The sequence below is a fragment of the Canis lupus genome, chromosome 24, assembly GCF_048164855.1.
Source record: "Canis lupus baileyi chromosome 24, mCanLup2.hap1, whole genome shotgun sequence".
Classification (NCBI taxonomy): domain Eukaryota; kingdom Metazoa; phylum Chordata; class Mammalia; order Carnivora; family Canidae; genus Canis; species Canis lupus.
The window spans coordinates 52,319,309-52,332,982 of record NC_132861.1 but is presented as its reverse complement, the minus strand read 5'-3'; the positions used below and the strand labels follow the sequence as shown (position 1 = coordinate 52,332,982).

The window sequence follows — 13,674 nt, the reverse complement described above, 5'->3', positions numbered from 1 at the left end:
CTGAGTGTGACTTCAGGACACTCTGGGCCCGGTGGGCTGGTCAGCTCTGGGACCGGAGGAGCAGGGACCTGCCCCGCCCTTTCCTCAGGGAGCCACGTCCTGGGGGCTGGGATGGCGACTGTGCCCCTGCCTGGCGCTGCTGGCTTGGCTTAGGGGGCAGCCCTCGTCCTGAGGGCCCCACGCGGTCTGGCTGGAGGGAAGGGCTGCAGGGTCATTTGACTTGGGAGACAGGCTGACGGATGCGGAGAAGGATCTGGAAAGTACCCAAGTGCACACAGGGAGTGTGCTGCTTCCATGTGGCAGTGACGTGGCTCCTGCTCCCACAGAGCACTGCCCTGGCCACCGGGCCTCTGTGCCCCAACACACCTGGACCTCTGCACCTGGCTGCCCCACCCCTGCACCTGGCTGCCCAACCCCTGCACCCTGGCTGCCCGACCCCAGCACCCTGGCTGCCCGCCCCCCACCCCAGCATCCTGGCTGCTGGCAGCCAGACCTTGGAATGAAAGAATGGTTTAACAACAACAACAAAGTCAACATAACACCATATTATTAGACTGAAGAAGAAAGATCACATAATCATTTCAATTGATGTAGAAAAAGCATTTGACAAAACCCAACAGCTTTCGTGATAAAAGACATACAGCAAACAAGGAATGGAGGGGCCCTTGCCTACCTGATTAGGGGCACCTACGAAGGGGTCCAGCTGACTCAGACTCCACGGTGGCCGTTTGGGGCCCACCGTGTGCTGCTTTCTCCCTAAGTCAGGGAGGCTGCTTTCTCCCTAAGTCAGGGAGACGACAGGAATGGGTTCTCTCTCCATTTGTTGGGCGTTGTGCTGGCGTTGCGTTGCTGGCCAGTGTAACTAGGCAAGAAAAAGAAAGTCATTCAGATTGGAAAGGAAAGACTTAAGCCATCTCTCTTTGCAGAAATTATCTTGCAGATTGAAAATCTGGAGAATCCACTTTTTAAACTGAGACTAATATTAAACTAAATATATAAATATTAAAATATCACTATAAATATAAAACAATTACGCTATTAAAACTAAGGAGTGCGTTTAGTAAGGTTGCAGAATATAAGATCAATATGCAAAGATCAACTGCATGACTATAGCATTGCAGCAAGCAAACCAAAAAAGGGATTCTAAAAAGTTTCATTTACAGTAGCGTCAACAGAAATAACATACTGGTGAATATGTTGAACAAAAGCAGTTCAACTTACTCTCTAAAAACTACGACACGGTGCTGAAGTTAAAGGAGGCCTCAGTACATGGGAGGATATTTCCTTATCAGAATCCCACTGCCGCCTTTGTACAAATTGGGAAGCTGATTTTAAAATCCATATGGAAGGATCCCTGGGTGGCTCAGTGGTTGAGCGTCTGCCTTTGGCTCAGGGCGTGATCCCGGGGTCCCGGGATCTAGTCCTGCATCGGGCTCCCTGCATGGAGCCTGCTTCTCCCTCCTCCTGTGTCGCTGCCTCTCTCTCTCTGTGTCTCTCATGAATAAATAAATAAAATCTTAAAAAAAATAAAATCCATATGGAATCACAAAGGTCCCAGAGTGGCTAGCTATAGCAAGCTTGAAAGAAAAAAGCAAAGTGGAAGGACTTGTACTTCCTAAATTCAGACTCACTGCCAAGACAACAATAAAAACAGTGTGGCACTGGCGTGAAGACAGACACACAGGCCAGTGGAATAGAATACAGGTCCCAGAAACAAATACGTGTGGATGTCAGTTGATTTTCAACAAGCCAACGCTTTTTAACAAGGGTAAGAACAGGACTTTCAACAAATGGTACTGGGACAAGTGGTTATCCAGACACAGTAGAATGAGGTCTGACCCTACCTCACACCACATACGTTTAATTCAATTTGGACTGAAGACCTAAATGCAAGAGCTTAAGATATAAATCTCTTCAAAGAAAATGAAGGCACAACTCCTCACAGTCTCATAGTTGGCAGTAAACTCCTAGATATGACACCAAAAGCATAAGCAATGAAAGAAAAAAATGGATAGATTGGCTTTCACCAAAATTAAAAATTTACGTACTCCAAAGGACACAATCAAGAAGATGGAAAGACAGGGCAGCCGCCTGGAGCCCAGGGTGTGATCCTGGAGACCCGGGATCCAGTCCCACGTCGGGCTCCCTGCAGGGAGCCTGCTTCTCCCTCTGCCTGTGTCTGCCTCTCTCTCACTCTGTGTCTCTCATGAGTAAATAAAATTTTAAAAAATATTAAAAAAAAAAAGATAGACAACCCACGGTAGGGGAGATACATCGAAACTCATATATCTCCTAAGGGACTCGTATGTAGGATAGATTAAAAAATCATACAACTCCCTAATAAAGACGAATAACTGAATTTAAAAATGGGCAGAGAGCATGAATAGAAATTTCTCTGAAGAAAGACCTACAAGTGGCGAACAAGTGCATGCGAAGATGCTCCGTGTCGTTAGCTCCCAGTCATGCACAAAGCGAACTGCACCGAGATACCGCTTCACACCCCCCAGCGCGGCTGTCGTCAGGAAGTCGGTAACAAGTGTTACGGCGACGATGTGGGCAACGCAGAAGCCTCCGACACCGCTGCCGGGAAGGGGAAAGGTGCAGCGTCCTCAGAAGGCGGCCTGGCAGTTCCTTAAATGCTCCTCACAGACTTACACTATGGCCCAGCAATTCCGCTCCCACGTTTAGACCCGAGGGACGTGAGAGCACACGTCCACACAAACCCCGCGCTTGGATGTCTATAGCAGCAGCATTTACAAGAGCCACAGAATGGAAACAAGCCAAACGTCCGTGAGCTGACGAATGGAAAAGCAAATGGTGGCACAGCCACGCGATGGGGTGTTACTGATCCACCAAAGGGAGTGGAATACCCGTGGGTGACCCTCAAAAACATTTTAAGCAAAAGAATCTAGGCACCGAGGGCCACACACACACTGACTCCACTCATAGGAAACATCCAGAATCAGCAAACACACGGAGATAGAAAGTGGGTCGTGGTTGCCCAGGACTGGAGCGACGGCGGCTACCAGCCTGGGTTCCGATTTGGACCCGCGAGCGTGTCGTGCAGTTGACACGGTGCGACTCGGCCGGACCCTGAGCCGTACAGGTCCACAGAGGTGTCCGGGTCCCGCGCTCCCGCTAACGGTGCCCCCTGCCCTGCCCGGGGCGCGAGGCCGTGGCACCGCCACCTGCACCTCCAGTTCTGCCTCGCAGGAGCCTCGCCCAGAAGTTTGCCCTGGTGCCGCGTGGCCCTCACGACCGCGGCTTTGACTCCACGCACCGTGTCACAGAGCTGGCCTCCTGGGCCCACGCTCTAGCCGCTGGCGCCGCTGCGGTGCAGCCCTGGGTGCTGGTGGGTGCAGGGGGGGATGGAGAGGAACGAGGGGCCCCTGGCTTCTCTGCTCTTGTGGCCAGCAGGGCTTTGTGGGGTTCCTGCCGACTTAGAGGTTAGGTGGCCTTCCTGGGGAGGGTGGGCACTGATGTGCTATTTAAGGAGGGGAAGGGGGACAGTAATTGGAGGGGGCCTCACGCCCTTGGTCCCCAGCCCATGTGTACTCTGCTGCCGGCCCCCAAGAGCAGAGCCAGGAGGCTTCACTCTGGAGAGGACTGTGGGCCGGTCAAGGCCAAAGCCTGGTGGCCCTTTATCTGTGTGGTGACGGGTGCACTGAGCCACCCCAGACGGCAAAGACGCAGGGGGGCCAGGAGGTGCAGCTGCGCGGCCGAGGGTGCGGGGCAGAGGGAAGCCTTGGGGCCAAGCCCCGTCCCCAGAGGCTGTGGACTCCCCCGCGGCCCTGGCCCTGCTCAGACTTGCCAAGGGGCTGTGAAAGGCTTGGGGGACCCCCGCGTCCCCACAGTGCCGGGAACGGGCTCACCGCGGGACAGTGGTTGAGGTGGGCAGCTCGGGGCCCCTGTGCCCGCGGGCGTTGCGGCATGGCCAGGGGACCCACGGAGGCTGACGTGCTTCTCTGCCGGCGCAGCGGAGCTGACCCCCTACCAAAGGATGAAGCGGAAAAGCACCAGCGTGTCCAAAGCCCTGCACTTGGAGGAGCAGGAGCTGTAAGTGGCCGACGGTGGCCGTGCCTGGGCCGCCATGGGGGGCAGAGGGGCACAGCTGCACCCGTGGAGTGGCCCAGTGGGCTTGAACCCAGGCTTGCTGTCCCAGGGGGTGTCCTGCCCTGGGCCCCTGCACCCCTACCGCCCCTCCAGCACCGGCCCCTCCCTGGGACCCTGGCTCTGCACCCACCCTGCTGTTCCAGACCTTGTAATCCCCGAGGGCATCCTGGGAGGTGCCCGCGCCATAAACGCTGGAGGGTGGCAGGGGGTGATGAGCGGGCACAGGCCGGGGGTTGTGTCCGCCCTGGGGCCCACCCGCCCCTGAGACAGAATGCGGTGTGCCAGGCTCACCCACAGCACCGCGGTGTGCCTGCTGGGCCTGCCCCCCCGATGCTGTGGCGCAGGAGGGTCCCGGATGCCCTGCGTGGTCACCCAGCTCCGGCGGCTTCCGGGCTCAGTGTTTCCTGTTCACGGCCTTGTGCCGGGCCCCCTGGACAGGGACTTCGTGGGGCTGCCCCTCAGCACTCCCTCGGGGGACGGCGGGGCCCAGGTGGCGGGTACCCCCCGACTTCCCTGCTGCTCCCTGGCAGGGTCCCGTTCTTCAAGTTCTGCTACCAGTGTGGCCGCTCCATCGGGGTGCGCCTGGCGCCCTGCACCCGCTGCTACGGGATCCTGACCTGCAGCAAGTACTGCAAGACCAAAGCCTGGAGCGACTTCCACAAGAGGGACTGTGGCACCCTGTCGGCCATCGGTGAGTCCGGGCGTCAGGCGGGACCCCCGCCTTGGGGTGGCCGAGCGAGGTCTCCCTTGTTCCCCGAAGTCTCGCGGGCTCCGGCGACTCTGCAGACCTCCCAGGTGGGCCTGGGGTGCAGACAGGGAGGGCGCAGCGCCCACTGCTCCTCCCCTGGGCGTCCTGTGCCCGTGGCTCCTTGGAGGTGGGTGCGGCCTGGGCCCCACAGAACCGGGACACCCGACCTGGTGGCTCCCCCGGAGGCGTGGGGGCCCTGGGGAGGCGCTGCTTGCCCCGACCACAGGGTACTTGGCCTGGGCGCTGCATCTGGAAGCTTCCACCTAGCCCACCCTCCCACCTCCCCTCTTTGGGATGACCTGGGAGGAGCTGTGGGCATGTGGGTGGTGACCCGGTCCCAGGGGAGCTAACGGTGAGCAAAGCTGTCCCCTGGGACTGGGCCAGGCGGGGGGAGGCGCAGGGGTTGCTTTGCGCTCTCCCAGAGCCTGTCCTTGGTGTGGACGGACAGACAGGCGGGGCTGACCGGGCCTGGCGCCTGGGCCCCCGAGGCCTTTCCCCTCCGGGCTCTGACTCTCCGTCCTCTCCACTCCCTTTCCGTAAAATGGGGCTATAATAACAGGCTCCGCCTGCGGGGTGCACGTGGATCTGCACCAGGCTCCCTGGGCTTGGGGGCCCCAGGCTGGGAGTCCCCCTCTTTGGAGACACTGAGTCATTGCCATGTGCAAGCATGAAGCCAAGCAGGGCAGGGGTGGGGCCCTCGTCGCCGCACGTGCAGCGGGGAGCCCGGGGCTCGGAGAGCTGAGGGGGGTGCCAGGTGACGGCCCGAACGGCTGCAAGCTGCGGGGCCCGCAGGGAGTGCATGCCCGCCGGGGGCTGCGCCCCAGCCCCCCGGGGGCACGGCGCAGGCCCCTCACCTCCGTCCTCCCTGCCAGTTCCTTGTCCAGGGCCCCACCTGGAGGACTTGCCATGGAGGGTGGAAGAGACTCAGTAAGGAGCCGCACCCGGCGCCCACGGCGTGGGGAGGGCCCGGCGGCAGCCTGTGCCTCGCTGCCTCCCCACCGCGGGCACCCACAGCTCGCGCGCCTCCACGCCGCTGGCCCGGCGTCGTCTGCCTACTGGCCGGAGTGTGCCCCGCGGGGCTGTGTGGCACCGTCTCCCTCGGGACCTCACAATAAAGCGCCCTTGGGTGTGAACCCTCTCTGCCTTGCTCCAGCTCTGCCCCACGAGCCCGGGCTTCCCCGGCCACTGGCACCAGGCGTCCGTGGGCCGCGGGAGGGCGGGTGGATGCGGGTCAGCGCGCTCGGGAGCTCCTGCTGAGAGGCCACTCGCGCGCCCCGGGGGCCTGGGGGCTCTCCGTCTGCCTTCCTGCGGGTGCCCAGGGCGCCATCCCCTCCACGTGCACTTCCTGGGTGTCGGTGCGGGTCCGGCAGGCTCTGGGGCGGGCGGTGGGTGTGAGGGTCACCCGTGGTTGAGACCTGGGGTCTGGGCGGGACTGAGTCAGGAGCGCTGCACCGGGGTGATGGTGGGCCGCGGGTGGGCGGAAGGGGGCGGCGGGGACTGAGGCCTGAGGTGTGCGCGGGCCAGTCCTGGCCCCCAGGCTGCCCTCCCCTCTCCTGGGGGCCCTCCCGGGAGGCGGCGGCTCCCACCACACCTGCCAGGGAAGGAAGTGCTGCCAATGAGCACCCCTCAATTTTGAACCGATCCGTGTTGACGACGAGAACCTGGAGAGGACGCAGGTACACGCGCCAACGGTTGGTCGGCGATGATGCTGGACCCGGAAATGGCCACTGGCAGCACCTTGGCGTGTCCTTCCGATGGCGTGTGCCCGCGCTCACATTGCACGTACGTCACACGCGCCGCTCCTCGCACTTCCCACGCCGCCCGCCACGCCCGTCTGGACGCGGGAGCGTGATCCGTATGTTCTAAGCTCGACCTCGAATCTCTAGGGCTGTTACATGTTTTTCTGCAACGTAAGGTCCCCCCAGGGAAAGTCGTATTTATTCCCATTACGCGTGCAACACAGTAAGGAAAAGGCAAACCGCGACAATCGTCCCGGTCTTGCCGCTCAGGACGGGTAAGCTGCACACGCTGGGTTCTAGGCTGTGCACGGGCGCGCACGCAGAGTGCACGCGCGTGTTGCATGCGTCCGACTGGTTTTTCACTAAGTGGCTCACTTTGTCACCCTCCCCGGCCTGCCCGAGGCGCTGGGTGCGTCCCACCACCGTCCTCAAGGCCCGCAGGCACCTGCCCCCCCCTTCCACCTGGTTTTCCTTCTAGAAGAATTCAGAGGTTGCACTTTCAGATTTCAGGAGCCTTCGCATCGTCACCCTGGGACGGGTGCTGCAAGCGTGTCTGCCCCGGGACACCTGGCCGGGGTCCTGAGCACTGCCTCAACCTCCCGCCTCCCGGGGATTCACGCGGGACATGAGCGTCCCCCCACGCACCCAGGCGGGGCCGCGGCGTTCAGGCTCCTCCTCGGCTCCGGCTCCCCTTACCATAGAGGCCCGCCGACCCCCGCCGACCCCCGCCGACCCCCGCTGACCCCCTCCGGCCTCCGAGCGAGCGCTCCCTCCCGACCCCACGCCCTCCCTGCTGCCTCTTGCGGCGGGTGGCGGGGACCCTCTCTCGGTTTGAACTTTGCTCCGTGGAGTTTCTCACTCTGTTGTCAGGTGCACGTGTCCTGTCCTGCAGGGCCCGGTTCGCTGGCCGATTAGTGCCCAGACCCAGGTCACACAAGGCTCGCCCACACTCAAGAACACTCCGCACGCACCTGCATTTTACTGATTTTATGATCGGCCGGAATTCCTGCGTAAGAGCGAGAGCCAGCCCGCGGGGACGGTCCCCCACGGCTCGCGGCGACGGAGTCCTCCATCTGCCGGGCGCAGGGGCAGGTGTCGGGCGGTGCCCCCTCCCCGGACACCCCTGCCCACGCTGCGCGCCCCCTCCCGCCGGCGTTGCCCGCGAGCTCAGATGAACCGCGGACTTGGCCCGCCCGGTTCAGGTGTGTGGTGGTGCAACCGTCCTGCTCGTCAGCGTGACCGGGAGGCGTCTGGCATCCTTGGTGGCTTCAGGCTTCCGGGCGAGGCTGTGCCGTCGGGGTCCAGGTGGACAGGTTCCCGAGCAGAGAGCCCCCCGAGGCGGCCCTCGGGGTCCCCGCTCACCCGCAGCCCTGCCTTCAGCGTCTGGCCCAACCAGGCACGTCCAGAACTCCTGCCACCGCCGCTGCCTCCTCTCCGTCCCTGCGGCCCCGGGCACCTGCAGCGGAGGCCAGCCCCTGTTGCTCCTGCACCCACCTGCGTCCTGCCAAGTCCTTTGCGGCGCCGTCTCCCTGCACCCATTGCTCAAGGTCCCCTTCCGACGGCTCTAGACCCCCGTCGCTCCCACCGGGCCGTGCCCGCCTCCCACATGCCTGTGCCCCCTCCTGCTCCCAGGAGGCTGCTGCGGAGTCCTCTCCCGCTTCTGGGTCGTGTGCATCGAGCGCTCCCGGCCCAGCGCTGACCGCCGGGCTCTGGGCGCCTGCGCCCCGTCCACAAGATAACCAGCCCCTTCCCCGCTGGCTGTCCCCGGAGAGCCGCCCTGTGGGGAGATGCCCCCATTGCCAGGCTCCAGCGGTGCTGTTCCCGCCGCACCTCAGCCGCTGGGAGGACCCGGCTAGTGCAGGGCCCTTGGCTGGTCCCGGCAGGACCGTGCGACCCGCCTTCCTGCGCCTCTGGGGGGACAGGCCCTGCCTCCCCGTGCCCTGGGGCGGCTCCCTGATTCCCATAGGGCCTGGCACCGGGGCTCCCGTGCTGGTGGCCGGCGCTGCGGATGCCCACGGGGTGCAGTGAGCCAGAGGCCAGCCCCCCAGGTCCTGAGAGCCACGGGCAGCTGGACGGGTCTTCCGACTGTGGGGGCAGCGCGGGCCTCAGCTGTCCCTGCACTTGGTCCCCTCCGCAGACCAGGTGGTGGTTCCACTTGGCGAGTGGGCCGAGGGGCTCCTGCCTGGCACCTGCAGAGCACAGCCCCCTCCTCAGGAGGTTCGGTGATGCCGGGCCTCGGGGTGCTTCTGCTTCTGCTCTCGGGGTGTGGGGTTCCCGGCTGCTATGGGGGACCCGCCTCCCTTCTCCTTGGCTCCCTGTGAACCTGGGAGCCCTGGTCGCTTAGCCCCTGCTCCACAGTGGGGGTCCCAGCAGTGGGGGTCCCAGCAGGACGAGGAGGCTGTGCCCACCCAGGCCCCACGCCAAGCTGCCACCCGTGTCCCCGCTGGTCTGCGCCCCAGGAGCCTGCAGGCCGCTGCTGTGTGGGCTCCCCCGTCATCGGGTGTGGGAGCAAGGTGGTGGGGGTGTGTGGCCCGGGGCGGAGCGCAGACCCTGGGGGAGGGGAAGGGCCCGGCACAGAGGTGGGCAGGGGTGCGGGACGGAGGGGCGCTCGGGGGAGAGCCCGCTGCTGAGAATGCACTCGCGGCCCAAGGAGGACGGACGGAGCCCTGGGGTGGATGCATCCATCGGTGGGGAGGCTGCGCTGGCCGTGCCCTCCCGGTCGGTGGGTCTGTGCGTACGTGTGCGTACGTGCGTGTGCAGAGCGGTAGTTGGTGCGGAGCGGAGGGCTGGGTTGGGCAGGGAGGGGGCTTACCAGGCAGCCTGTGGGGGGCAGCTTGCTGAGGGGGGGCGGAGACCAGCCCACCCACCTCCCTCCCTGCCGCTGCCCCGGCCGCTGGCTCGTGAGCGTGCCCAGACCCTGCTCAGCGTCCCCTGGGCCTCTGGGCTCCGCTCGGCCACCTGCCTGGACTCGGGGTCCTCCTCTCTCGGGCTGGGAAGGGGAGGCCGCCTACCTCCCGATCGGAGAGCGGGGTGCCGCCGGGTGAGCGAGCTCCGACGTGCCACGGCCCTCGAGGGAGCTGCACTCCGGCAGAGTCCGGGTCAGATGAGGGGCAGCGTCAGGTGAGGGGGCCTGGGGACGAAGGAGCAGGCGGCGGGTGAGGGAGGGAGGCTGAGGCCGAGGAGCCAGGCGGCAGGACGGGCGAGGGGCGCTCGGGAGGAGGCCAGGTCTGGGGGTGGGGCGAGGGGAGCCGTCAGAGGGGCTGCCGGGCTTCCCTTAGGTCGGGGAGCCCCCTGGGCCGGCACCGCTGATGCCTTTGAGGGGAAGCCCCGTCCTCAGGGGCAGTGGGGCCGGGTCTCGGGGGACCAGGCTGGCTGCTGCTACCCCTCCCGGGCCCCGCACCTGGGCTCTCGGAGAGTGGGCAGCGGCCCGCGGGCTGGCCAGGGGAGCTCAGGGAGCCGGGGGGGGGGCAGATGCCCGGGGGTGGGGACAGGGCAGCCTCAGGGGCCCGAGGGGACCAGCCAGGTGAGCCGGGACGGAGAGGGGTTGTCAGTCTGGAACGCTGGTGACCACACAGAGGGCCTGGAACCCACGGTTGTCAGGGTTCCCCCGGAATCCAGCCTTCCGCGGCCTCTGGGGAGACGGGCCGTGGGGTGGCTGGGCGGTCCCGGGAAGGCCGCAGAAGGCACAGGCCTGGGGCTGCGGGTCCCCCATCCTGCCCTGTCTCCTTCCTCTGGCCACCGCCCCGCACCGACCACAGGCCAGGGCGTCCAGCTTGGCTTCGTTTGTGGTGTGCGCTCTTTTATTTTAAAGGACCGCCGCCCCCCCCCCACCCCAGCCCCAGTTCCCTTTAGCAGCTTCAAGGCCCTCAACCCTGAACATTTAAAAAAGTGAACACGAGACAAGGAGCCCCTGAGGCAGCAGCACTCGGGGGACATGTGTCCTGCGAATCGTGGGACGAGACGCCACGGCCTGCGCGCTTACCCCGCCCCCGGTCTCCCTTTCCGTTCCTGTGTCCCTAAGGGACGCGAGGGACTGTCCCACCGTGGCACCGCCCGCGGCCCCGTGCTTGGGAAAGCCCCTCTCCGCCTTCCCTGACGGCGAGATGAGCACGTTTCCATAAGTAACCAATAACCATCCGGTTTATTAGTTAAAGACCTGTTTATGTATTTGAGAGAGGGCGAGGGCGAGGGCGAGGGCGAGGGCGGCGCGTACCCAGGGGCTGGGGCAGAGGGCGAATCCCGCTGAGCGGAGCCCACTCGGGGCTGGAGCCCACGCCCCTGAGCCCAGGGCCTGAGCAGAAAGCAAGAGCGGACGTTCCCGACCGCGCCACGAGGTGCCCGCTCCTGGCGTTGTTCGCGGGGCACTTGGCGCCGTGTGTCTGGGCCCGGCCGCCGCGGGGTGCGATCGCTGCCGTCCTCACCGCAGGAGCCTCCGCTGTGCCCGCCGCCCTGCGTCTGGCCCTTGTCCGGAGGACGCGTATCGGAGCCGGGCTCCGGCGAGCTGGCTGTGCCCTGGGTCCCGGGTCCCCGCGGCCTCCGGGTGGGGAGCGGGCGTGCACAGCTGGTTCTCACTCGTCCCCAGCGCACTAGCTGTCGCGAGGGTGCGGCGGCCGCAGGGCCCGGTTGACCCTCCTGCGCGGCTCGGCCAGGGCACAGCGGGTGATGCCGTGTGCTCCCCGGGTGGCTCCCCTCTGCGCCCTTCTCCAGAATGTCCTCCACACGGACTCAAAGGGCCTGGTCGTCTGCAGCCCGGGCCGCACTCAGGCTTTCTGGGGGGAGGGGGGTCCAGTCCACCTCCCAACTCCCGGCCGGACCTGCTTCCCCCGCCTACTGGCCTGGGGGCACCGACCTCCTGCCAACCTGCTTCCTGGGGGGTCCTCACCTCCTGTGGGGGATCCCCTCAATCCATGGGGTCCTTGCCTCCCGTGGGGGATCCCCTCCTCCCGGGAGGTCCTCACATCCTGTGGGTGATCCCCTCCTCCCAGGGGGTCCTTGCCTCCCGTGGGGGATCCCCTCTTCCTGGAGGTCCACCCCTCTGTGGGGGGATCTCCTCCTCCTGGGGGTCCTCGCCTCCCGTGGGGGTCCCCTCCTCCCGGGGGGGCTCCTCGCCTCAGCTCCAGGTGGTACGGTCCCCAGCCTCCTGTTTTCTCCTAAGCAGCGGGCTTGTTCCAACCCGCGGCCCCCGTGTCCGACCCCACACCACACTCCGCGCTGTCTGCCCAGAGCCTGCGGGGCTCAGCCTCCGGGCAGGGGTGTCTTTGGCCGGTTGTAAGCTGTGAGCTCCCATCCGGGGGTGTCCCTCCCCGTCCCCAAAGGTGTCTCACCCTGGCTGCGGGGAGCCCCCCTGGTACCTGCCGGGGGCCACGGGAACCCCTGCTCCGGGAGCCGCTGTTTCTGGGCTGGGCCCTGGCAGCAAAGCTTTCCACCCCCGCCGGCAGGGCGAGGTTCCCTTCCTCCCGGAGTCCACGCTGCCCCGGCAGCCCCCCACCCCGGCCTGCAGGGCCCCCCGCCCCGTCCGGTGCCCACAGGCGGCTACTGACTGTCCTGTGTGCGGCTGCGGTGTGGGGCCAATGTCCTCCACGCCGGGCGCTGCCTGTGCTTTCCTCCCGCTGGGGGGAGGTGGCTGGACCCCGGGGGCTGCTGCCAACCCCCTTCCCTGCGCCCAGGTGGGGCCCCGGGCTGACCCAACGCCTCCTGCTGGTCTGTCCAGGCCGCGAAGGAGGGAGGGAAGTGTGGGGTGTGTGAGGTTGGCCCTTGCCGGGTCCCATCTGTGCCCGTCACCTGCCCAGACGCCGCCCCTCGAGGCTCGACCCCCGACTTGCCCCCCGTTGTTCCCGGCCGGAGCGCCGGCCCCCAACCCGGGCTCCCCGTGTTCACTAAGGTTTCAGGGCAGGGGTCTGCTCCCCACCCTGAGCGGAGCTGGGGCTTCCATTACCAACGCGATCTCTGGGCAGAGGGTTTATCTCCAGGGAGAGCCCTCGGGGCCTGCCCGCGGCCCCCCGGATGCCCGAGGCCCGGATGGGAGGGAGAGCCAGGGAGGGGCCTCCCCACGACCAGCCCCGGGTCCGCCGTGGGCAGGGTGGGCCCGTCCCCGCCACCCCACCCCGTCCCGCGCTGGCCCACCTCACTGGGGGCCCTTCTCACCCGCAGGGAATATGAACTCGGCTCCGTTTACACAGAACTTCCAGAAGCCCTCCAGGCTCGTGGCCGAGAAGGTGGGCCAGAAGCCCAAGCCCCGGAAGCCGTCGAGCCGGTGAAGCTTCACGTACAACCATGAATGAGCGCCCAGCGCCCCACCTGTTCTGTGGACTCCGAGCAGGGCTGCCCAGTGCCCCAGGGACGGAGGCCTTCACCCCCACCTGCCTCCCCGGGAGCAGCGGGGCCGCCCAGCCCACCCAGGACCCCCGGCAGGGGAGGCGGGGGAGCCCACAGCCGCCGCTCTTCGGGGGAGGCCACTGCTTGGGCCAGGCCAGGGGCCACCAAGGGGCTGCAGCCCCAGAGGAGCCGCGTCTTCCCTGCCAGGGCGGGCTGCCCGGACCCCTGTGCTGGCCGGGGGCGGGGGGCGTGGGGGGGCTCCTGGCCGCTGCCTCCGAGCACTCCAGGCCCGAGGGGACAGAGAGGCTTTGTCAAATGTCCGCCGGGCAGACCAGCGTGGCTGCAATTCCCAAATAAAGTGACCCTGCAGCAGCTCTTGCTTCCGGGCTGGCCTCTGGGCCCCACCCTGGGGATGTTGCTGAGGCCGGTGCCCTGGAGGGGCTGAAGGGCGCCCGCGGCGGGGGCGGGGGGGGAGAGGCTGGCAGCTTGCCCCAGTTATGATGCAGGACTCCAGGCGGCCGGGCAGCCGGTGGGGCAGGAGGTGGCTGCCCTGGCGAGGCAGCAGGGCTCCACGGCCCATCGGGACGTCCAGCCGGGACAATGCCGGTCCCCAGGCGCTGGCCTCCTGGGCACCTGAGGCTGCTTGGCGGGAACCGGAACCTTCCAGGCCATGCATCGGGACGGGAGTGCAGAGCAGGGCAGTGGACAGCGGGCGGGCCTGGCCTTCTGCTTCCCCGGGCAGTGCGTGGGCCCAGGAGG

General features: G+C 65.7%; 1 protein-coding gene across 6 annotated transcripts in view; it reads left to right on the top strand.

Annotated features, from left to right (window-relative positions):
- ANKMY1 (ankyrin repeat and MYND domain containing 1) overlaps nucleotides 1-13,297 on the top strand; it is a 48,138-nt gene extending 34,841 nt beyond the window's left edge. For 2 of the 6 annotated variants that reach the window (XM_072796960.1, XM_072796961.1), the window contains exons 16-18: nucleotides 3,978-4,056; nucleotides 4,644-4,804; nucleotides 12,751-13,296. In XM_072796960.1, coding sequence (XP_072653061.1) covers nucleotides 3,978-4,056; nucleotides 4,644-4,804; nucleotides 12,751-12,857 — 347 coding nt within the window. In that variant the 3' untranslated portion in view covers nucleotides 12,858-13,296. Of the gene's footprint in view, nucleotides 1-326; nucleotides 1,342-3,977; nucleotides 4,057-4,643; nucleotides 4,805-5,733; nucleotides 6,001-12,750 lie in introns of those variants that run through there. The other 4 variants (XM_072796964.1, XM_072796966.1, XM_072796962.1 and 1 more) reach the window with 4 other exon arrangements.
- The last annotated feature ends 377 nt before the right edge of the window (nucleotides 13,298-13,674 follow it).